Source organism: Hyperolius riggenbachi, chromosome 10, assembly GCF_040937935.1.
Source record: "Hyperolius riggenbachi isolate aHypRig1 chromosome 10, aHypRig1.pri, whole genome shotgun sequence".
Classification (NCBI taxonomy): domain Eukaryota; kingdom Metazoa; phylum Chordata; class Amphibia; order Anura; family Hyperoliidae; genus Hyperolius; species Hyperolius riggenbachi.
The window spans coordinates 281405174-281429073 of NC_090655.1; the positions used below are offsets into that span (position 1 = coordinate 281405174).

The 23900-nt window shown below is 47.5% G+C and overlaps 1 protein-coding gene across 1 annotated transcript in view; it reads right to left on the reverse strand.

Moving 5' to 3' along the window:
• Positions 1-23900, reverse strand: part of LOC137537250 (zinc finger protein 721-like) — a 75503-nt gene that overhangs the window by 21181 nt on the left and 30422 nt on the right. The window contains exons 3-4 of the mRNA XM_068259340.1: positions 22117-23564; positions 13965-14030 (exon numbers count right to left, since the gene is read on the reverse strand). Coding sequence (XP_068115441.1) covers positions 13965-14030; positions 22117-23564 — 1514 coding nt within the window. The remainder of the gene's footprint in view (positions 1-13964; positions 14031-22116; positions 23565-23900) is intronic.

Genomic DNA, 23900 nt, shown 5'->3' on the forward strand with positions numbered 1-23900 from the left:
CGGCCCAATATATAACAAGTATGTCCACCCCGACCTCTGCTCTGCCCAATATATAACAAGTATGTCCACCCCGACCTCTGCTCTGCCCAATATATAACAAGTATGCCCACCCCGACCTCTGCTCTGCCCAATATATAACAAGCATGTCCACCCCGACCTCTGCTCTGCACAATATATAACAAGTATGTCCCCCCCGACCTCTGCTCTGCCCAATATATAACAAGCATGTCCACCCCGACCTCTGCTCTGCACAATATATAACAAGTATGTCCACCCCGACCTCTGCTCTGCCCAATATATAACAAGTATGCCCACCCCGACCTCTGCTCTGCCCAATATATAACAAGCATATCCACCCCGACCTCTGCTCTGCCCAATATATAACAAGTATATCCTCCCCGACCTCTGCTCTGCCCAATATATAACAAGAATGTCCACCCCGACCTCTGCTCTGCTCAATATATAACAAGTATGACCACCCCGACCTCTGCTCTGCCCAATATATAACAAGTATGTCCACCCCGACCTCTGCTCTGCCCAATATATAACAAGTATGTACACCCCGACCTCTGCTCTGCCCAATATATAACAAGCATGCCCACCCCGACCTCTGCTCTGCCCAATATATAACAAGTATGTATATCCCGACCTCTGCTCTGCCCAATATATAACAGGTATGTCCACCCCGACCTCTGCTCTGTGCAATATATAACAAGTATGTCCACCCCGACCTCTGCTCTGCCCAATATATAACAAGTATGACCACCCCGACCTCTGCTCTGCCCAATATATAACAAGTATGTCCACCCCGACCTCTGCTCTGCCCAATATATAACAAGTATGTCCCCACCCCGACCTCTGCCCAACATATAACAAGTATGTCCACCCCGACCTCTGCTCTGCCCAATATATAACAAGTATGTCCACCCCGACCTCTGCTCTGCCCAATATATAACAAGAATGTCCACCCCGACCTCTGCTCTGCTCAATATATAACAAGTATGTCCACCCCGACCTCTGCTCCGCCCAATATATAACAAGTATGACCACCCTGACCTCTGCCCTGCCCAATATATAACAAGTATGACCACCCTGACCTCTGCTCTGCCCAATATATAACAAGTATGACCACCCTGACCTCTGCCCTGCCCAATATATAACAAGTATGTCCACCCCGACCTCTGCTCCGCCCAATAGATAACAAGTATGTCCACCCCGACCTCTGCTCCGCCCAATATATAACAAGTATGTCCACCCCGACCTCTGCTCTGCCCAATATATAACAAGTATTTCCACCCGACCTCTGTCCTGCCCAATATATAACAAGTATGTCCACCCCGACCTCTGCCCTGCCCAATATATAACAAGTATTTCCACCCAACCTCTGCTCTGCCCAATATATAACAAGTATGTCCACCTTGACCTCTGCTCTGCCCAATATATAACAAGTATGTCCACCCCGACCTCTGCCCTGCCCAATATATAACAAGAAGTCATAATTAGTGGAGTGATCCCTCCAACTAACTTAAGGGTGTCCTTGCTTGTCCTGTGTTGATTTTGATATTTTTGTCTTTGTTTACCCCTCCTGCATAAATGGCAGAATGAGTGGTTGTTGTTTCTGGTGATTGTCACTTGTTGGGTGTAGGTGATGGATTCATGTTTCCTGTTGTCCTGTCTGGTTTTGAATGTAGATAGAATGAGTATTCTTCTGCTCAGGTATTTATAATCCTTTGGTTTGCTTGATACAAGTTGGTGATAAGGATAATTAATTACCTTGTGTAAATAGTATTGTTGCTAATACATTATGTATAGGATATACAATGTATATATCGATTATGGATGTTTTGCTTTTGTGACCCTTTTGATCACGAATATCATTATTATTTATTGTATTGTATATTTGTATATATTTTTTCAATAAAAATCAATATATAACAAGTATGACCACCCCGACCTCTGCTCTACCCAATATATAACAAGTATGTCCCCCCAGACCTCTGCTCTGCCCAATATATAACAAGTATGTCCACCCCGACCTCTGCTCTGCCCAATATATAACAAGTATGTCCACCCCGACCTCTGCTCCGCCCAATATATAACAAGTATGTCCACCCCGACCTCTGCTCTGCCCAATATATAACAAGTATGCCCACCCCGACCTCTGCTCCGCCCAATATATAACAAGTATGTCCACCCCGACCTCCGCTCTGCCCAATATGTAACAAGTATGTCCACCCCGACCTCTGCTCCGCCCAATATATAACAAGTATGCCCACCCCGACCTCTGCTCTGCCCAATATATAACAAGTATGTCCACCCCGACCTCTGCTCCGCCCAATATATAACAAGTATGTCCACCCCGACCTCTGCTCTGCCCAATATATAACAAGTATGTCCACCCCGACCTCCGCTCTGCCCAATATATAACAAGTATGACCACCCCGACCTCTGCCCTGCCCAATATATAACAAGTATGTCCCCCCGACCTCTGCTCTGCCCAATATATAACAAGTATGACCACCCCGACCTCTGCTCTGCCCAATACATAACAAGTATGTCCACCCCGACCTCTGCCCTGCCTAATATATAACAAGTATGTCCACCCCGACCTCTGCTCTGCCCAATATATAACAAGTATGTCCCCACCCCGACCTCTGCTCTGTCCAATATATAACAAGTATGCCCACCCCGACCTCTGCTCTGCCCAATACATAACAAGTATGTCCACCCCGACCTCTGCCCTGCCTAATATATAACAAGTATGTCCACCCCGACCTCTGCTCTGCCCAATATATAACAAGTATGTCCCCACCCCGACCTCTGCTCTGTCCAATATATAACAAGTATGCCCACCCCGACCTCTGCTCTGCCCAATATATAACAAGTATGCCCACCCTGACCTCTGCTCTGCCCAATATATAACAAGTATGACCACCCTGACCTCTGCCCTGCCCAATATATAACAAGTATGTCCACCCCGACCTCTGCTCTGCCCAATATATAACAAGAATGTCCACCCCGACCTCTGCTCTGCTCAATATATAACAAGTATGTCCACCCCGACCTCTGCCCTGCCCAATATATAACAAGTATGTCCACCCCGACCTCTGCCCTGCCCAATATATAACAAGTATGTCCACCCCGACCTCTGCTCCGCCCAATATATAACAAGTATGTCCACCCCGACCTCTGCTCTGCCCAATATATAACAAGTATGACCACCCCGACCTCTGCTCTGCCCAATATATAACAAGTATGTCCACCCCGACCTCTGCTCTGCCCAATATATAACAAGTATGTCCACCCCGACCTCTGCTCTGCCCAATATATAACAAGTATGTCCACCCCGACCTCTGCTCTGCCCAATATATAACAAGTATGACCACCCCGACCTCTGCTCTGCCCAATATATAACAAGTATGTCCACCCCGACCTCTGCTCTGCCCAATATATAACAAGTATGTCCCCACCCCGACCTCTGCCCAACATATAACAAGTATGTCCACCCCGACCTCTGCTCTGCCCAATATATAACAAGTATGTCCACCCCGACCTCTGCTCTGCCCAATATATAACAAGAATGTCCACCCCGACCTCTGCTCTGCTCAATATATAACAAGTATGTCCACCCCGACCTCTGCTCCGCCCAATATATAACAAGTATGACCACCCTGACCTCTGCCCTGCCCAATATATAACAAGTATGACCACCCTGACCTCTGCTCTGCCCAATATATAACAAGTATGACCACCCTGACCTCTGCCCTGCCCAATAGATAACAAGTATGTCCACCCCGACCTCTGCTCCGCCCAATAGATAACAAGTATGTCCACCCCGACCTCTGCTCCGCCCAATATATAACAAGTATGTCCAACCCGACCTCTGCTCCGCCCAATATATAACAAGTATGTCCACCCCGACCTCTGCTCTGCCCAATATATAACAAGTATGACCACCCCGACCTCTGCTCTGCCCAATATATAACAAGTATGTCCACCCTGACCTCTGCTCTGCCCAATACATAACAAGTATGCCCACCCCGACCTCTGCTCCGCCCAATATATAACAAGTATGTCCACCCCGACCTCTGCTCTGCCCAATATATAACAAGTATGTCCACCCCGACCTCTGCTCTGCCCAATATATAACAAGTATGTCCACCCCGACCTCTGCTCTGCCCAATATATAACAAGTATGGCCACCCCGACCTCTGCTCTGCCCAATATATACCAAGTATGTCCACCCCGACCTCTGCTCTGCCCAATATATACCAAGTATGTCCACCCTGACCTCTGCTCTGCCCAATATATAACAAGTATGTCCACCCCGACCTCTGCTCCGCCCAATATATAACAAGTATGTCCACCCCGACCTCTGCTCCGCCCAATATATAACAAGTATGTCCACCCCGACCTCTGCTCTGCCCAATATATAACAAGTATGACCACCCCGACCTCTGCTCTGCCCAATATATAACAAGTATGTCCACCCTGACCTCTGCTCTGCCCAATATATAACAAGTATGCCCACCCCGACCTCTGCTCTGCCCAATATATAACAAGTATGTCCACCCCGACCTCTGCTCCGCCCAATATATAACAAGTATGTCCACCCCGACCTCTGCTCTGCCCAATATATAACAAGTATGTCCACCCCGACCTCTGCACTGCCCAATATATAACAAGTATGTCCACCCCGACCTCTGCTCTGCCCGATATATAACAAGTATGTCCACCCCGACCTCTGCTGTGCCCAATATATAACAACAATCACACAATTACCTCTTTCAGCCGCGTCTTCTCTCCTCCTCCTCCACCTTCTTTTCCTGCTATTACATCACTTCCTTTTTGTGTTTACATCTTTTCCTTCCTTTGGCTTTATGACCTCTTATCTTTGCGTTCCACTTGGAAGAGGTAACATTGCCATCTTGTGGTGAATAGGCTAACTGCAGCCTCTGTTTGCAGTTGTGATGAGATCAAATTTCACATAGTGGTAATTTCACAGCGAAATTTGCAATTACGATGCAAAAATCATAATGCAAAATTTCAAACTGTTACAACATTCATTTTGTACATAATCATGATTAAATAGGTAGAATTACGCATTGACTTATAACTTCAGGAAATATTCATCTCTGTGAAAATGCCTGTTGACCTCAATGCATTTGGTGGGAATTCATTTTTGCATACACACCCATACATTTTTCTCACGTATATTAATTTTTTGCAAAAGTATGTTCAAAACACTTAAGTGAATCTTGTAAATGTAAATTTGTATGGCTTGTAAAAAGTAAACAAAATAATTATCTACCTTACATCGTAAAAACAGAAATTTGCGTTCCTAAAACAGAAGGTATTTGTGATTATTCAGAGTGGAGTGATCATATGAGGTCTCCCACAATGCATCAGCATCACTGCAGAATATGCAAATCATCCTTTGTTGTCCCTGTAAGATAGCCACGCCTCCAGAACCGCTGGAATGCAATGATGTATCAGCTTGTTAATTGTACAGAGCCACAGTAATCCAACATACATACAGATTGTTTTGGATTTGTTGATCATCTTCAGTGCATGGCAAGGGATAATTTGCATATTCAGCAGTGGTGCATTGTGGGATACCTCATATGCTCTCTTCAATCTGAATTATCGCAAATACCTTCTGTTTTAAGAAGGTAAACTTTTGTTTTGCATAACATTTTACTAAGAAGGCTTTTAGTCCTTTGTAGTCCCTTACACAGTCCTAGGGGTTCTACTTCACCACGAGCTTTCTGGGTAGTCTGTTATGTAAATCATAATTGTGAAAATTGCATTTAATTTCAAAACTATGGTCAACACAGTTTGCAGAGTCACCTGTATTCAGCTTTTTTTTTTTTTTTAATTATTATAATTATTATGATTCCTTTTATTTTTATTCCTTCACTCCCTCAGACAGTAACTGAAGATGTAGAGTAGATCAACGAGATGCAAATATTTCTGAGTTCATGCAGAATTATGTACATTTTGTATGCAAATATATGAGGCTTCAGATTGGACCAATCAGTTTAAACCTGGGTGGGACTTAATTGGCCCATTTCCGGTCTCAATTACGCTTCGTTCACATTGCATTCTGTTCTCGTCTTATTATAATGGGTAGCGCCCCCCAATAAAAGGGTCACTTTGCATGAAAATGCATCAGCAGTACATTTCAGATGGTATCACACTCACCCCGTCCAGTTAACCACTGTTAGATTGGTCATATATCGCTCGTGTGATATCTTGCACCGCTCGTGTGATATCTTGCACCGCTTGTGCTCCTGCTTCTGGTCTTCCTCCTCCAATCAGGCTCTCGCTGTATCTCAGTGTTAAGTGTACCTCATAGGATGATAAAGATCACATAGTACAGTTCCGTAGATAAAAGATTGACTTTTATTATAAAATTGCTCTCACAAGTCAGTTGGGGTAAACAGCGCTTAGAGTTTGTGAACGGGCTCTCCCCTGTGCCTCCTGGTCAGGCTCGTAGGTTACACCACGGTTACACCACGCCACCGCCGCTAGTTTCCCTTCGTCTCCTGTGCACCGCAGCATACGTTCCAGCAGTTCTTGACCGTCTGATAGGCTCAGAAAAAAGGATGTTTAGTGTGTTCACCCTTAATAATGCTGGAGCAATTTTGGCAGTTCATAGATGGGAATGTTCCCGATTCTTTAGGCAAAAACATATTTTGCAAAGAAGTGCTCTTTTTAATGTCTGTTCTAACCAGTTTATCTCGAAGGCTCCTGCCTTTTCTATACACAAACAATGGGGGAGAAGAAACACTTAATAACAAAGCATCTGCTTCAACAAGCAAGCAATTATCCAAGATACTGTTTTTCACTAAACTAGCATGATTGTCATACGTAGAAATGAACAAGACATCCTTATTTTCTTGGGCTCTAACCACCTTTTTTCTGAGTTCTCTCCTATCGAGCTCTGCCACTGTTTTCGCGACATTTTCAACCTCATCCTTTCTGTAACCTCTGTTCGAGAAATTCTCGACCAGTCACTTTGCTTGTCGCTGATAAGCATCACTGGATGTTATACGTCTTGCTCGAATAAAATAAATTGGCTCTTTGGGAGTCTACATATTAGGGGCCGTGGATGGCAGGTTGTGGCTAATAAAGCAATCTTGGTTACGTTTTTGCCTAAAGAATCGGGAACATTCCCATGTATGAACTGCCAAAATTGTTCCAGCATTATTAAGGGTGACTACATTACACATCCCATGAAGGACCAGTGTTTGTGACATCCCATGAAGAGCAATAAAATTAAAATCAACGGCAATTTTTGTTGCCTTACCTCTAATGTTGTGTACTTTTTGAAATGCCCTTGTGGGATGGGCTATGTGGGACAAACTTCTAGACCCATACAGGTTAGAATCAATGAGCATCGTAGTAACATTCGTTTGTACAATAGCATGACGAGCCTGAAAAAAAGTTTGATTCTCCCATAGGGAAACATTACTTTGATTGTGGACACACTGTTGGTTTTCTCCATTGGTGTGTTCGAGAAAGTTTACATCGGTGAAGGAATGGATGGACAGACTTCCCTACTTGGACGTGAACATAAATGGATCGATAGGCTAAGTACTCTAGCCCCTAATGGACTAAATGACAAATTTAACTTGAAAGGTTTTCTGTGATACTGTCTCTTTAAATAGCCTTTCGCTCTTTAACCAGTTGAGGACCGCCCCCAGCCGATGGGCGGCGGCAAGGGCTGGGCCCAAATGACCGCAACACGCCCATCGGCGGCGGCATCTGGCGTGGCTGTGCGGCGATCGCGTCATACGTGACGCGATCAGCCGCCGGCGACAGGCTCCTCCTCCTCGCGCTGTAACCCACCAGCCGCTTGGAAGTGCCGGCGGGTTACTAGCTGCCTGATCGCTGCTGCCAAAATGTATAATAGGCTTTGTAATGTATACAAAGCCTATTATACAGGCTGTCTCCTGCCCTGGTGGTCCCAGTGTCCGAGGGACCACCAGGGCAGGCTGCAGCCACCCTAGTCTGCACCCAAGCACACTGATCTCCCCCCCCTTCCCTCTGATCGCCCACAGCACCTCTCAGACCCCCCCTGCCCACCCCCCAGACCACTGTTTGCACCCAATCACCCCCCTAATCACCCATCCATCACTCCCTGTCACTATCAACGCTATTTTTTTTTATACCCTCAACTGCCCCCTGCTCCTTCCTGATCACCCCCACCCCTCAGATTCTCCCCAGACCACCCCCCCCCCCCCTGTGTACTGTATGCCTCTATCCCCCCTGTAATAACCCACTGATCACCTGTCAATCACTTGTCAATCACCCATCAATCACCCCCTTTCACTGCCACCCATCAATCAGCCCCTAACCTGCCCCTTGCGGACAATCTGATCACCCACCCACACCATCAGATCGCCCGCAGATCCGACGTCAGATCACCTCCCAAGTGCATTGTTTACATCTGTTCTCTCCTCTAAACACCCACTAATTACCCATCAATCACACCCTATCACCACCTGTCACTGTTACCCATCAGATTAGACCCTAATCTGCCCCTTGCGGGGACCCAATCACCCGCCCACACGCTCAGATTGCCCTCAGACCCCACCTTATCAATTCGCCGGTGCATTATTTACATCTGGTCTTCCCTGTAATAACCCACTGATCACCTGTCAATCACCTGTCAATCACCCCCTGTCACTGCCACCCATCAATGAGCCCCTAACCTGCCCCTTGCGGGCAATCTGATCACCCACCCACACCATCAGATCGCCCGCAGACCCGACATCAGATCACCTCCCAAGTGCATTGTTTACATCTGTTCTCTCCTCTAAACACCCACTAATTATCCATCAATCACCTCCTGTCACTGCTACCCATCAGATCAGACCCCTATCTGCCCCTAGGGCACCCAATCACCCACCCACACCCTCAGAACGACCTCAGACCCCCCCTGTGTACTGTATACATCTATTCTCCCCTGTAATCACCTGTCAATCACCCGTCAATCACCACCTGTCAATGCCACTTATCAGATCAGACCCTAACCTGCCCTCTTACGGGCATCTGATCACCCTCCCACGCCATCAGATTGCCCCAGACCTACCCTCAGATCACCTCCAAAGTGCATTGTTTACATCTCTTCTGCCATCTAATCACCCACTGATCACCCATCAATCACCCCCTGTCACCACCTGTCACTGCTACCCATCAGATTAGACCCCTATCTGCCCCTAGGTCACCCAATCACCCGCCCACACCCTCAGAACGCCCTCAGACCCCAGCCCTGATCACCTCGCCAGTGCATTGCTTGCATCTATTCCCCCCTCTAATCACACCTTGAGACACCCATCAATCACCTCCTGTCACCACCTGTCACCCCCTAGCACACCTACCCATCAGATCAGGCCCTAATTTGCCCCGTGTGGGCTCCTGATCACTCGGCCAAACCCTCAGATCCCCCTCAGACCCCCTTCCAATCACCTCCCCAGTGCATTGATTGCATCCATTTTCCCCTCTAACCACCCCCTGAGACACCCATCAATCACCTTCTGTCACCCCCCCTAGCACTCCTATCCATCAGATCAGGCCCAATGCAACCTGTCATCTAAGAGGCCACCCTGCTTATGACTGGTTCCACAAAATTCACCCCCTCATAGACCACCTGTCATCAAAATTTGCAGATGCTTATACCCCTGAACAGTCATTTTGAGACATTTGGTTTCCAGACTACTCACGGTTTTGGGCCCCTAAAAATGCCAGGGCAGTATAGGAACCCCACAAGTGACCCCATTTTAGAAAAAAAGACACCCCAAGGTATTCTGTTAGGTGTATGACGAGTTCATAGAAGATTTTATTTTTTGTCAAAAGTTAGCGGAAATTGATTTTTATTGTTTTTTTTTCACAAAGTGTCATTGTTCACTAACTTGTGACAAAAAAAAAAAATCTTCTATGAACTCACCATACACCTAACGGAATATCTTGAGGTGTTTTCTTTCTAAAATGGGGTCACTTGTGGGTTTCCTATACTGCCCTGGCATTTTAGGGGCCCTAAACCGTGAGGAGTAGTCTAGAAAACGAATGCCTCAAAATGACCTGTGAATAGGACGTTGGGCCCCTTAGCGCACCTAGGCTGCAAAAAAGTGTCACACGTGATATTGCCGTACTCAGTAGAAGTAGTATAATGTGTTTTGTGGTGTATTTTTATACATACCCATGCTGGGTGGGAGAAATCTCTCTGTAAATGGACAATTGTGTGTAAAAAAAAAAAAAATCAAAAATTTGTCATTTACAGAGATATTTCTCCCACCCAGCATGGATATATGTAAAAATACACCACAAAACACATTATACTACTACTTCTGAGCACGGCAGTACCACATGTGTGGCACTTTTTTGCAGCCTAACTGCGCTAAGGGGCTCAAAGTCCAATGAGTACCTTTAGGATTTCACAGGTCATTTTGAGACATTTGGGTTCAAGACTACTCCTCACGGTTTAGGGCCCCTAAAATGCCAGGGCAGTATAGGAACCCCACAAGTGACCCCATTTTAGAAAGAAGACACCCCAAGGTATTCTGTTAGGTGTATGATGAGTTCATAGAAGATTTTATTTTTGTCACAAGTTAGCGGAAATTGATTTGTATTGTTTTTTTTTTTTTTTTTCACAAAGTGTCAATTTCCGCTAACTTGTGGCAAAAAAAAAATCTTCTATGAACTCACCATACTCCTAACGGAATACCTTGGGGTGTCTTCTTTCTAAAATGGGGTCATTTGTGGGGTTCCTATACTGCCCTGGCATTTTAGGGGCCCTAAACCGTGAGGAGTAGTCTTGAAACGAAATGTCGCAAAATGACCTGTGAAATCCTAAAGGTACTCATTGGACTTTGGGCCCCTTAGCGCTCTTAGGGTGCAAAAAAGTGCCACACATGTGGTACCACCGTACCACCGTAGTAGTATAATGTGTTTTGGGGGGTATTTTTACACATACCCATGCTGAGTGGGAGAAATATCTCTGTAAATGGACAATTGTGTGTAAAAAAAATAAAAAAATTGTCATTTACAGAGATATTTCTCCCACCCAGCATGGGTATGTGTAAAAATACACCCCAAAACACATTATACTACTTAACCTGAGTACGGCAATACCACACGTGTGGCACTTTTTTGCAGCCTAACTGCGCTAAGGGGCCCAAAGTCCAATGAGCACCTTTAGGCTTTACAGGGGTGCTTACAATTAGGCACCCCACAAAATGCCAGGACAGTAAACACACCCCACAAATGACCCCATTTTGGAAAGTAGACACTTCAAGGTATTCAGAGAGGAGTATAGTGAGTCCGTGGCAGATTTCATTTTTTTTGTCGCAAGTTAGAAGAAATGGAAACTTTTTTTTTTTTGTCACAAAATGTGTCATTTTCCGCTAACTTGTGACAAAAAATAAAATCTTCTATGAACTCACCATGCCTCTCAGTGAATACTTTTGGATGTCTTCTATCCAAAATGGGGTCATTTGGGGGGTATTTATTCTATCCTGGAATTTTAGCACCTCATGAAACATGACAGGTAGTCAGAAAAGTCAGAGATGCTTCAAAATGGGAAAATTCACTTTTGGCACCATAGTTTGTAAACGCTATAACTTTTACCCAAACCAATAAATATACACTGAATGGTTTTTTTTTATCAAAGACATGTAGCACAATAAATTTGGACAAAAATGTATACAGAAATTTTACTTTATTTGAAAAATGTCAGCACAGAAAGTAAAAAAAAAACATTTTTTTGACAAAATTCATGTCTTTTTTGATGAATATAATAAAAACTAAAACTCGCAGCAGCAATCAAATAGCACCAAAAGAAAGCTGTATTAGTGACAAGAAAAGTGTGAGAAAACACAGAAAGGCAGCCGCTTGCTCTCAGGTAAAGCTGATCACTCTAGTGCATGGGTGATTCAGACCCTACTGCAGAAGTACACACCCGAGGAGCGGGAGTATGTAGAGAACCCCTCACCAGAGGCTAGGCCCACTGCTGAGGGTAGAGTAGTCAGTCAGGCAAGTTCGTTAACAGACGGACAGAGGCAGTACAAAGACAAGAGACTAGATCAGAGTGATTCACAGGCTAAGGTCGGCAACGATATCAGATAGGCAATGGCACAGAATCAGAAGACAGAAGAGTAGTCAAGCCAAGCAAGAGGTCATAACAGATAATACAATTCAATTAGTACTTTAAGCTATCAACAGAATCTGGCTAAGTGTGGATCCCCAGCTCCTGCTGGTTCTAGCACACTTTAAGATCTGACTCAGGTCTGAGTGCTAACACATAGCATTCGCAACAGCAGACAAAGATCAACTGACATGCAGGTCCTATATATACTGGGAGCGCTCCATGGCTCCGCCCCAGTCACTCAGCCAATCAGAAGGGCAGTTGGAGTCAGCTGACCGGCCGATCAGCTGACTGCCCTTCTACTCGCATAAAGGTCCTGTCGCCTAGCGCGCGCGCGCGTAGCCCTTACTCTGTTTGCCACTGAAGGACCCGGCAAACAGTCAGGAGTAGAACGTGCGGCGAAAGCCGCTGGCTGAGTAGCGGAGACCGCCGCCATGCCACCTGCAGAGGCGGCGGTGTCCCTGCCAGCCAGAACTGTGTCAGATAGTGAATGTGCAGCGAAAGCCGCTTGTTGAGATGCAGAGACCGCCGCCATGTCGCTAACCGCGCCGGCGGTATCTCTGTTAATCCTTACATACCCATGCAGGATTGGCTAAGAGGTTTCCCAAAGGATGGTGATTAGAGTGGGCAGACTGTTTGTGTCCCACCTGAAAAGGCATTGGGGCCAATTACAGGGGCACTTGCTCTCTTCCTTGTCGCTTATACATAGTTATGCTGGATACTGTTTGAATGCCAGCCCTGGATTTTTTCATTGTGCAATTGGATGGATGTACATGCAGAGGGATTATCGTGGCAGGCTTTTTTTGACATGTGAGTCTATTGTTTTAGCGGATGCTCATGATGGTTTGGGGGATACCTTCAGACCATAAAGCTACATACACACATATGACAACGATCGTTCGTTTTTGAACGACGAACAAACTTTTAATTGACGAAAGAACGACCTAGGTAAAGTTAGCTTTTAAAGGTGTGTAACGATCTGCTCGTTAGAACGAACATTACATCATGTAAAGCAACTATTGCGCTTGCGCATAAAAATGAAAAGTTCCATAGAGAAATAGCGAAATGCGCATGTCAAGCCTAGTACGAACGACTGTTTCCAGCGATGTACTATTTTTGCGAACGATCATCGTTGGAAAAAATCCGCCAAGCTAGATCGTTCGTTTTTAACGATCTAGCTCGTCCGACGTTAGACTTAATGGTCATTGGCTGCTTTTTTTGAAACGATCGTCGTTTGAAATGATCGGGGAACGATCATTTAAAACGACTATAGTCGCACGTGTGTACGCACCTTTAGAGGCATTGACTTTCCCCCTCCACTTTTGGGGAAGAAAAAGTGTGTCTTATGGTGTAGAAAAACTATAGTAATTTCTGATGGTGTTGATCCAGGGGTTTAATCTGATTGGCTTCTGGAGTCAGGAAGGAAATTTTTTTCCCTTTTTTGGGTTATTGGACCATGCCTTGTAAGGGCTTTTTACCTGTCTCTTGATCAACACGGATATGCGAGGTTGCAGAGTAGCGTGAAACCTTATTTTCTCATTGAACTCAATGGACATATGTATTTTTTTCAACCCAAATAACTATGTAGCTATGAGTGTGTGCACAGAGAGCTTGTATTTATTATAGGCATTTATAATAAACAAAAATGTAAGAAAAAAATAAAAAAAGTTATGGTTTTGTTGGATAACGCATACCAAATTGAAGCTAGACTAACACAAGTGAGGAGACCTGGTGTGGGTGACAGTGCAAGTTAGAGAGACATATGGAGGGTTCACAACTGACAAAGCAGTGCAGACAATGGGCATAGATTTACTTTATTCAGGACAATCTCAAAGAGCTGAATGTCCACCCCACACTCCGTGGGTGGATCACGGACTTCCTGACCAACAGAACACAAGTCGTTAAACTTGGGGAGGTCACCTCTCAACCAAGGTCAATGAACACAGGGGCCCCACAAGGCTGCGTCCTGTCGCCAATCCTGTTTTCCCTCTACACGAACAACTACAGATCCAAGGAGAACTCGGCCAAGGTCATCAAATTTGCAGATGACACCACCATCGTTGGTCTAGTAAACAACGATGAGCAGGCCTAAAGCCAGGAGGTTGACAGAGTTTCCCAGTGGTGTAGGGAGAACAGGCTGGTCCTCAACTCATCCAAAACCGTAGAGCTGATTGTGGATTTCAGGAAGCATGCCCCCTCCCCCCCACCAATCTTTATCAACGGCACCGAGGTCGAAAGAGTAACCAGCGTTCGCCTTCTGGGCACCACCATCTCCAAAGACCTGAGCTGGAAGGCAAACACAGCCCTGACCCAGAAGAAAGCTCAGCAGAAGCTCTTCTTCCTCCGCCAATTGAAGAAGTTCGGCATGGCACAAGAGCTACTGACGTGTTTTTACACCGCCACCATGGAGTCCGTCCTCTGCTCCTCCATCCTAGTCTGGTACGCTGGCTCCTCCACCAGGGACAGATACAAACTTCAGAGGGTCATTAGATCAGCAGAGAGAATCATCGGCAGACCTCTCCCTTCGCTTGTCCACCTCCACAACTCCAGGCTATGCTCAAGAGCACTGAGGATTGCCGGCGACCCCTCTCACCCGCACCAGTGGTTCTTCTGCAGACTTCCGTTAGGCCGTAGGTTTCGGTCCATCGCCACCAAAACCTCAAGGCACAGGAACTCTTTCTTTCCCTCAGCTGTCACCCTCTTGAACTCCTTGCAGGTCATTCCATCCCCTCCACCACTGCATTCTGAACTGCACCTTGCCACCCTTTTTTGCTTGCTTTTTTTGTTGCCTTGTTTTGTATTTATGCCCTTCTGCATTTTATTCCCCTGTTATCTATACTCTTATCTATACTTTTTATCTCTACTCTGTTAAATTGTTTGTGCCAAACCCAATTCCGAGCATGACGTTGTTGTGCCTGGCTAATAAAATTGATTCTGATTCTGATTTGTATGCTTGTATGTATGTGCTTATGTACCAATACAATTGTTGTTGTATCCTCCGTGGTGGAGGAATGCTTGTTGAGAAAAATAAAAATATGCTGAACAATTGATAAATAGGGGTGAGAGACAAGCTAGGACATACAAGGAACAAGATCACTGGAGGTAGTGAAGAGTCTTAGATACCGAATCATACAAGTCCAAGTCAGTCGGTGAGGAGGCTGGCCGATGATGAGGGTGATCTAGTTGGATGCACTAGGAGGGGAGGACAATCCCAGAGGCTTACAATCTAAAAGGGAGGGGGTAGAGACACACTAGGTAGGGGCTGCAGAACAGGTGCTCAGCAGAGCGAGTTAGGTCAAGGATGCGGGAGGGGGATAGGCGATCTTGAAGAAGTGCATTCTAATAGCTTGTTTGAAGGTGTTGAAGGAGAGGGCAAGCCTGATGGGCAGTGGAAGGGAGTTCCAGAGAGTTGGAGCAGCTCTAGAGAAGTCCTAAAGTCAACCATGGGAGTGAGAAATAAAAGTTCAGAGATGTAGGGCAGGTCTTGTGTACAAATTTATAGGCAAGGCAAAGATTCTTGCAATGGATCCTGAGGTGAATAAAGAAGTGGAGGGCTTTAACGAGGGGGGTCATGGAGGTGGAGCGTTTGGAAGAAGGGATGGGTCTGGCGTGTGTGTGTGTGTGTGTGTGTTTCAGGGGACACCTGACAGACGGGAGTTGCAATAGTCAAACCGGGAGATGATGAGGGCATGGATGAGGAGCTTGGCCGTATCCGCAATCAGGAAGGGGCAGAGTGGGTGCTTCCGATGTGGAAGTTGTAGGATGTGAAGTGCAAAGGGGAGGGCAGCATCCAGGGTGGTGGCAGGTCGAGGCGGTACGGTGAATGGTCATGTTGTCAACCATGAAGTAAATATTCAGGAGTGGTGCTGCTGTGTGGGGCAGATAAGGAGTCAGTGCAGGGATTTACAGAGGGGGGATGTGGAGCAGTGGGAAGAATGGACGTGTATGGCAGCTGCACTAATCCCCCCACTGCGCCCCCATACCCATGTCTGTACTAATCCCCCCATACCCATATCTGTACTAATCCCCCCACTGCTCCCCCATGTCTGTACTAATCCCCCCACTGCTCCCCATACCCATGTCTGTACTAATCTCCCCACTGCTCCCCATACCCATGTCTGTACTGATCTCGCCACTGCTCCCCCATACCCATGTCTGTACTAATCCCCCACTGCTCCCCCATACCCATGTCTGTACTAATCCCCCACTGCTTCCCCATACCCATGTCTGTACTAACTCCCCCACTGCTCCCCCATACCCATGTCTGTACTAATCTCCCCACTGCTCCCCCATACCCATGTCTGTACTGATCCCCCAATGCTCCCCCATACCCATGTCTGTACTGATCTCCCCACTGCTCCCCCATACCCATGTCTGTACTAATCTCCCCACTGCTCCCCCATACCCATGTCTGTACTAATCTCCCCACTGCTCCCCATACCCATGTCTGTACTAATCTCCCCACTGCTCCCCCATACCCATGTCTGTACTAATCTCCACACTGCTCCCCCATACCCATGTCTGTACTAATCTCCCCACTGCTCCCCCATACCCATGTCTGTACTAATCTCCACACTGCTCCCCCATACCCATGTCTGTACTAATCCCCCCACTGCTCCCCCATACCCATGTCTGTACTAATCTCCCCACTGCTCTCCCATACCCATGTCTGTACTAATCTCCCACTGCTCCCCCATACCCATGTCTGTACTAATCTCCCCACTGCTCCCCATACCCATGTCTGTACTAACTCCCCCACTGCTCCCCATACCCATGTCTGTACTAATCTCCCCACTGCTCCCCATACCCATGTCTGTACTAATCCCCCCACTGCTCCCCCATACCCATGTCTGTACTAATCTCCCCACTGCTCCCCCATACCCATGTCTGTACTAATCCCCCCACTGCTCCCCATACCCATGTCTGTACTAATCTCCCCACTGCTCCTTCATACACATGTCTGTACTGATCTCCCCACTGCTCCCCATACCCATGTCTGTACTAATCCCCCCACTGCTCCCCCATACCCATGTCTGTACTAATCCCCCACTGCTCCCCCATACCCATGTCTGTACTAATCTCCCCACTGCTCCCCCATACACGTCTGTACTAATCCCCCCACTGCTCCCCATACCCATGTCTGTACTAATCTCCCCACTGCTCCCCCATACCCATGTCTGTACTAATCTCCCCACTGCTCCCCCATACCCATGTCTGTACTAATCCCCCCACTGCTCCCCCATACCCATGTCTGTACTAATCTCCCCACTGCTCCCCCATACCCATGTCTGTACTAATCTCCCCACTGCTCCCCCATACCCATGTCTGTACTAATCTCCCCACTGCTCCCCCATACCCATGTCTGTACTAATCCCCCCACTGCTCCCCCATACCCATGTCTGTACTAATCCCTCCCCACTGCTCCCCCATGTCTGTACTAACCTCCCCACTGCTCCCCATACCCATGTCTGTACTAATCCCCCCCACTGCTCCCCCATACCCATGCCTGTACTAATCCCCCCCCACTGCTCCCCCATACCCATGTCTGTACTAATCCCCCACTGCTCCCCCATACCCATGTCTGTACTAATCTCCCCACTGCTCCCCCATACCCATGTCTGTACTGATCTCCCCACTGCTCTCCCATGTCTGTACTAATCCCCCCACTGCTCCCCCATACCCATGTCTGTCCTAATCTCCCCACTGCTACCCCATACCCATGTCTGTCCTAATCTCCCCACTGCTACCCCATATCCATGTCTGTACTAATCTCCCCACTGCTCCCCCATACCCATGTCTGTACTAATCCCCCCACTGCTCCCCATACCCATGTCTGTACTAATCCCCCCACTGCGCCCCCATACCCATGTCTGTACTAATCCCCCCACTGCTCCCCCATACTCATGTCTGTACTAATCCCCCACTGCTCCCCCATACCCATGTCTGTCCTAATCTCCCCACTGCTACCCCATACCCATGTCTGTCCTAATCTCCCCACTGCTACCCCATATCCATGTCTGTACTAATCTCCCCACTGCTCCCCCATACCCATGTCTGTACTAATCCCCCCACTGCTCCCCATACCCATGCCTGTACTAATCCCCCCACTGCTCCCCCATACCCATGTCTGTACTAATCCCCCACTGCTCCCCATACCCATGCCTGTACTAATCCCCCCACTGCTCCCCCATACCCATGTCTGTACTGATCCACCCACTGCTCCCCCATACCCATGTCTGTACTAATCCCCCCACTGCTCCCCATACCCATGTCTGTACTAATCTCCCCACTGCTTCCCCATACCCATGTCTGTACTGATCTCCCCACTGCTCCCCCATACCCATGTCTGTACTAATCCCCCCACTGCTGCCCCATACCCATGTCTGTACTAATCCCCCCACTGCTCCCCATACCCATGTCTGTACTAATCTCCCCACTGCTCCCCCATACCCATGTCTGTACTAATCCCCCACTGCTCCCCCATACCCATGTCTGTACTAATCTCCCCACTGCTCCCCCATACCCATGTCTGTACTATTTACTTACTTATGCTGTGGCCACCTACTACTGGCTACACCTATCCCTGGCTACCTATGCTGCGGCCACCTATTACTGGCTGCACCTATCCCTGGCTACCTATGCTGCGGCCACCTACTACTGGCTACACCTATCGCTGGCTACCTATGCTGCGGCCACCTATTACTGGCTGCACCTATCCCTGGCTACCTATGCTGCGGCCACCTACTACTGGCTACACCTATCCCTGGCTACCTATGCTGCGGCCACCTACTACTGGCTACACCTATCCCTGGCTACCTATGCTGCAGCCACCTACTACTGGCTACACCTATCCCTGGCTACCTATGCTGCGGCCACCTACTACTGGCTACACCTATCCCTGGCTACCTATGCTGTGGCCACCTACCACTGGCTACACCTATCCCTGGCTACCTATGCTGCGGCCACCTATTACTGGCTGCACCTATCCCTGGCTACCTATGCTGCAGCCACCTATTACTGGCTACACCTATCCCTGGCTACCTATGCTGCGGCCACCTACTACTGGCTACACCTATCGCTGGCTACCTATGCTGCGGCCACCTATTACTGGCTGCACCTATCCCTGGCTACCTATGCTGCGGCCACCTACTACTGGCTACACCTATCCCTGGCTACCTATGCTGCGGCCACCTACTACTGGCTACACCTATCCCTGGCTACCTATGCTGCAGCCACCTACTACTGGCTACACCTATCCCTGGCTACCTATGCTGCGGCCACCTACTACTGGCTACACCTATCCCTGGCTACCTATGCTGCGGCCACCTACCACTGGCTACACCTATCCCTGGCTACCTATGCTGCGGCCACCTACTACTGGCTACACCTATCCCTGGCTACCTATGCTGCAGCCACCTACTACTGGCCACAACTATCCCTGCCTACCTATGCTGCGGCCACCTACTACTGGCTACACCTATCCCTGGCTACCTATGCTGCGGCCACCTATTACTGGCTACACCTATCCCTGGCTACCTATGCTGCGGCCACCTACTACTGGCTACACCTATCCCTGGCTACCTATGCTGCAGCCACCTACTACTGGCCACAACTATCCCTGGCTACCTATGCTGCGGCCACCTACTACTGGCTACACCTATCCCTGGCTACCTATGCTGCGGCCACCTACTAATGGCTACATCTATCCCTGGCTACCTATGCTGCGGCCACCTACTAATGGCTACATCTATCCCTGGCTACCTATGCTGCGGCCACCTACTACTGGCTACACCTATCCCTGGCTACCTATGCTGTGGCCACCTACTACTGGCGCCACCTATCCCTGCTACCTATGCTGCGGCCACCTACCACTGGCTACACCTATCCCTGGCTACCTATGCTGCGGCCTCCTACTACTGGCTACACCTATCCCTGGCTACCTATGCTGCGGCCTCCTACTACTGACTACACCTATCCCTGGCTACCTATGCTGCGGCCTCCTACTACTGACTACACCTATCCCTGGCTACCTATGCTGCGGTCACCTAGTACTGGCTACACCTATCCCTGGCTACCTATGCTGCGGCCACCTACTACTGGCTACACCTATCCCTGGCTACCTATGCTGCGGCCACCTATTACTGGCTACACCTATCCCTGGCTACCTATGCTGCGGCCACCTATTACTGACTACACCTATCCCTCGCTACCTATGCTGCGGCCACCTACCACTGGCTACACCTATCCCTGGCTACCTATGCTGTGGCCACCTACCACTGGCTACACCTATCCCTGGCTACCTATGCTGCAGCCACCTCCAAATAATTGTATAATAATGTATACCTTAATACCATCTTACTGCTTTTTTTTTTTTAATGGTTATCATACCGTGGAATTTCATACCTTTGCACCCCAAAGTGTAGCTAGTGGGGGCAGAAGGAGTTAATGCAGTGTAGCTGGTGGGGAAGCAGAGTTTAGTTTAGGTTAGCTGATGGGGAAGCAGAGGTTAGTGTAGTGTAGTTGGTGGGGGCAGCAGGGGTTAGTGTAGTGTAGTTGGTGGGGGCAGCAGGGGTTAGTGTAGTGTAGTTGGATGAGACAGCAGGGGTTAGTGTAGTGTAGTTGGATGAGGCAGCAGGGGTTAGTGTAGTGTAGTTGGATGAGACAGCAGGGTTAGTGTAGTTTAGTTGGATGAGGCAGCAGAGGTTAGTGTAGTGTAGTTGGTTGAGGCAGCAGAGGTTAGTGTAGTGTAGTTGGTGGAGGCAGCAGAGGTTAGTGTAGTGTAGTTGGTGGAGGCAGCAGAGGTTAGTGTAGTGTAGTTGGTGGAGGCAGCAGGGGTTAGTGTAGTGTAGTTGGATAAGACAGCAGGGGTTAGTGTAGTGTAGTTGGATGAGGCAGCAGAGGTTAGTGTAGTGTAGTTGGATGAGACAGCAGGGGTTAGTGTAGTGTAGTTGGATGAGGCAGCAGGGGTTAGTGTAGTGTAGTTGGATGAGGCAGCAGAGGTTAGTGTAGTGTAGTTGGATGAGGCAGCAGGGGTTAGTGTAGTGTAGTTGGATGAGGCAGCAGAGGTTAGTGTAGTGTAGTTGGTGGAGGCAGCAGAGGTTAGTGTAGTGTAGTTGGTGGAGGCAGCAGAGGTTAGTGTAGTGTAGTTGGTGGAGGCAGCAAGGGTTAGTGTAGTATAGCTGATGGGGAAAGCACACAAGATCACTGCAAGAAGCTTTGTGTGAACATCACTTGGCGAGACAGCTAATTTAAAGGATACCCGAAGAGACGCGTGTCATAATGAGATAGACATGTGTATGTACAGTGCCAAGCACACTAATAACTATGCTGTGTTCCTTTTTTTCTTTCTCTGCCTGAAAGAGTTAAATATCAGCTATGCAAGTGGCTGACTCAGTCCTGACTCAGACAGGAAGTGACTACAGCGTAACCCTCACTGATAAGAAATACCAACTATACAACACTTTCCTAGCAGAAAATGGCTTCTGAGAGCAAGAAAGAGGCAAAAGGGTCAATAGTTCATAGATTTTAGCTCTGGGATACTTCAATGAATGTGTCATTGAGCAAAAACAATAAAACAGTGACAACTTCAAAAGTAGATTTAAACATAAAAAAAACGTGGAATATCTTAAAAAGTAATTTTTTAGGAGAAGGAAGATAGATACAACAGTTTATTTTTGTTTCGGGTGTCCTTTAAGCTCAGCACTGAACCAATGATTTGGGGCGCTGCCATAGGCCGTAAGGTGAATTACAGCTGCAAAAGCACTCAATTGCTATGTGAGGTGCCAGTGGCAGCACCTCAAAAGATGTCATTCCCCTGCTGGCAACAGCCGGTTACCAAATTACAGATCTCCGCCAGTTGCTGCAACTATTTGGCTAGAGCAGGGTGAGCTATTTTTTTGGCTGCATCCTACGCCCCGAACTCACCTGCACTAATTTTCTTTGGCATCTTGTGTTTGAAATACTTAATTTGTGTGAGATCTCTCATGTGTGACAAGATGAGATTTCCGTGAAAAACCTTTCCCACACTCAGCACATGAATATGGCTTCTCACCAGTGTGAGATCTCTCATGTGTGACAAGATGAGATTTCCGTGAAAAACATTTCCCACACTCAGCACATGAATATGGCTTCTCACCAGTGTGAGATCTCACATGTATGACAAGCTCAGATTTCTTAACAAAACATTTCCCACACTCAGCACATGAATAGGGCTTCTCACCAGTGTGAGATCTCACATGTATGTAAAGCTCTGCTTTACATACAAACCGTTTCCCACACTCAGTACATGGATAGGGCTTCTCCCCAGTGTGAAGTCTCTCATGTCTGACAAGATGAGATTTCTGTGAAAAACATTTCCCACACTCAGCACATGAATAGGGCTTCTCACCAGTGTGAGATCTCTCATGTATGGCAAGCTTCGATTTTTCCACAAAACTTTTCCCACACTCAGCACATGAATAGGGCTTCACACCAGTGTGAGATCTCTCATGTGTGACAAGATGTGATGTATAAGCAAAACATTTCCCACACTCAGCACATGAATAGGGCTTCTCACCAGTGTGAGATCTCTTATGTGTAACAAGGTCTGATTTACATACAAAACATTTCCCACACTCAGTACACGGATAGGGCTTCTCACCAGTGTGAGATCTCTCATGTGTGACAAGCTGTGATTTATATGCAAAATATTTCCCACACTCAGCACATGAATAGATCATTTCTCCTGTGTGGGATCTCTCATGACTGACAAGTTCTGCTTTAGATCCAAAATATTTCCCACACTCGGCACATAAATAAGGCTTCTCTCCTGTGTGGGATCTCTCATGTCTGACAAGATGTGATTTCCGAACAAAACATTTCCCACACTCAGCACATGAATAGGGCTTCTCTCCTGTGTGGGATCTCTCATGTCTGTCAAGATGTGATTTCCGAACAAAACATTTCCCACACTCAGAACATGAATAAGGCTTCTCTCCTGTGTGGGATCTCTCATGTCTGTCAAGATGTGCTTTATAAAAAAAAAAATTCCCGCACTCAACACATGAATAAGGCTTCTCCCCAGTGTGGGATCTCTCATGTCTGACAAGATCTGATTTATGTACAAAACATTTCCCGCACTCAGCACACGAATAGGGCTTCTCACCAGTGTGAGATCTCTGATGTCTGATAAGTTTTGATTTATGTACAAAATATTTCCCACACTCAGAACAGGAATAAGACCCTCCAGCAGGGGGAGAGCTGTGCTGGGTAGGAGGCCCCTCAGGGTTAGACAGGTGAGGGGGGTCTGGGGGAATATTTGGGGTCACCAGGATATCTGCAGGAGACTCTTGTCCAGTGACATCATCATCCGTTGTACAGTCTGAGGATACAGAGAGACGAGTCTCTGAGAGGTTCCTGATGCCGGGACTCCGCCCTGCAAATAGAGAAACATCATCACTTCCTGTTAGAGAATTCTGGGGGGAGGAGCAATTATCATTATGGAGGGTCAGTGAGCTGCTGAGAATTACATGTTGATGTAAAGATTATGCAAATTAGAAATGGGGCAGATGCAGCAGCTGCATAACTTTGCATATAATTAGCATAGAATTTGCACCAGCTCAGATTTATCGGCATGACACTGACCATCACTCAGCCTGACAGAGAACTGCAGAGGGTTATGCTCATTGCAGGCAGCCAATTACATGATAATACCTTTGGCTTGCATGAACATTTTATGTAGCTTGGAATTCAGCCAATCCAATGCATTTCC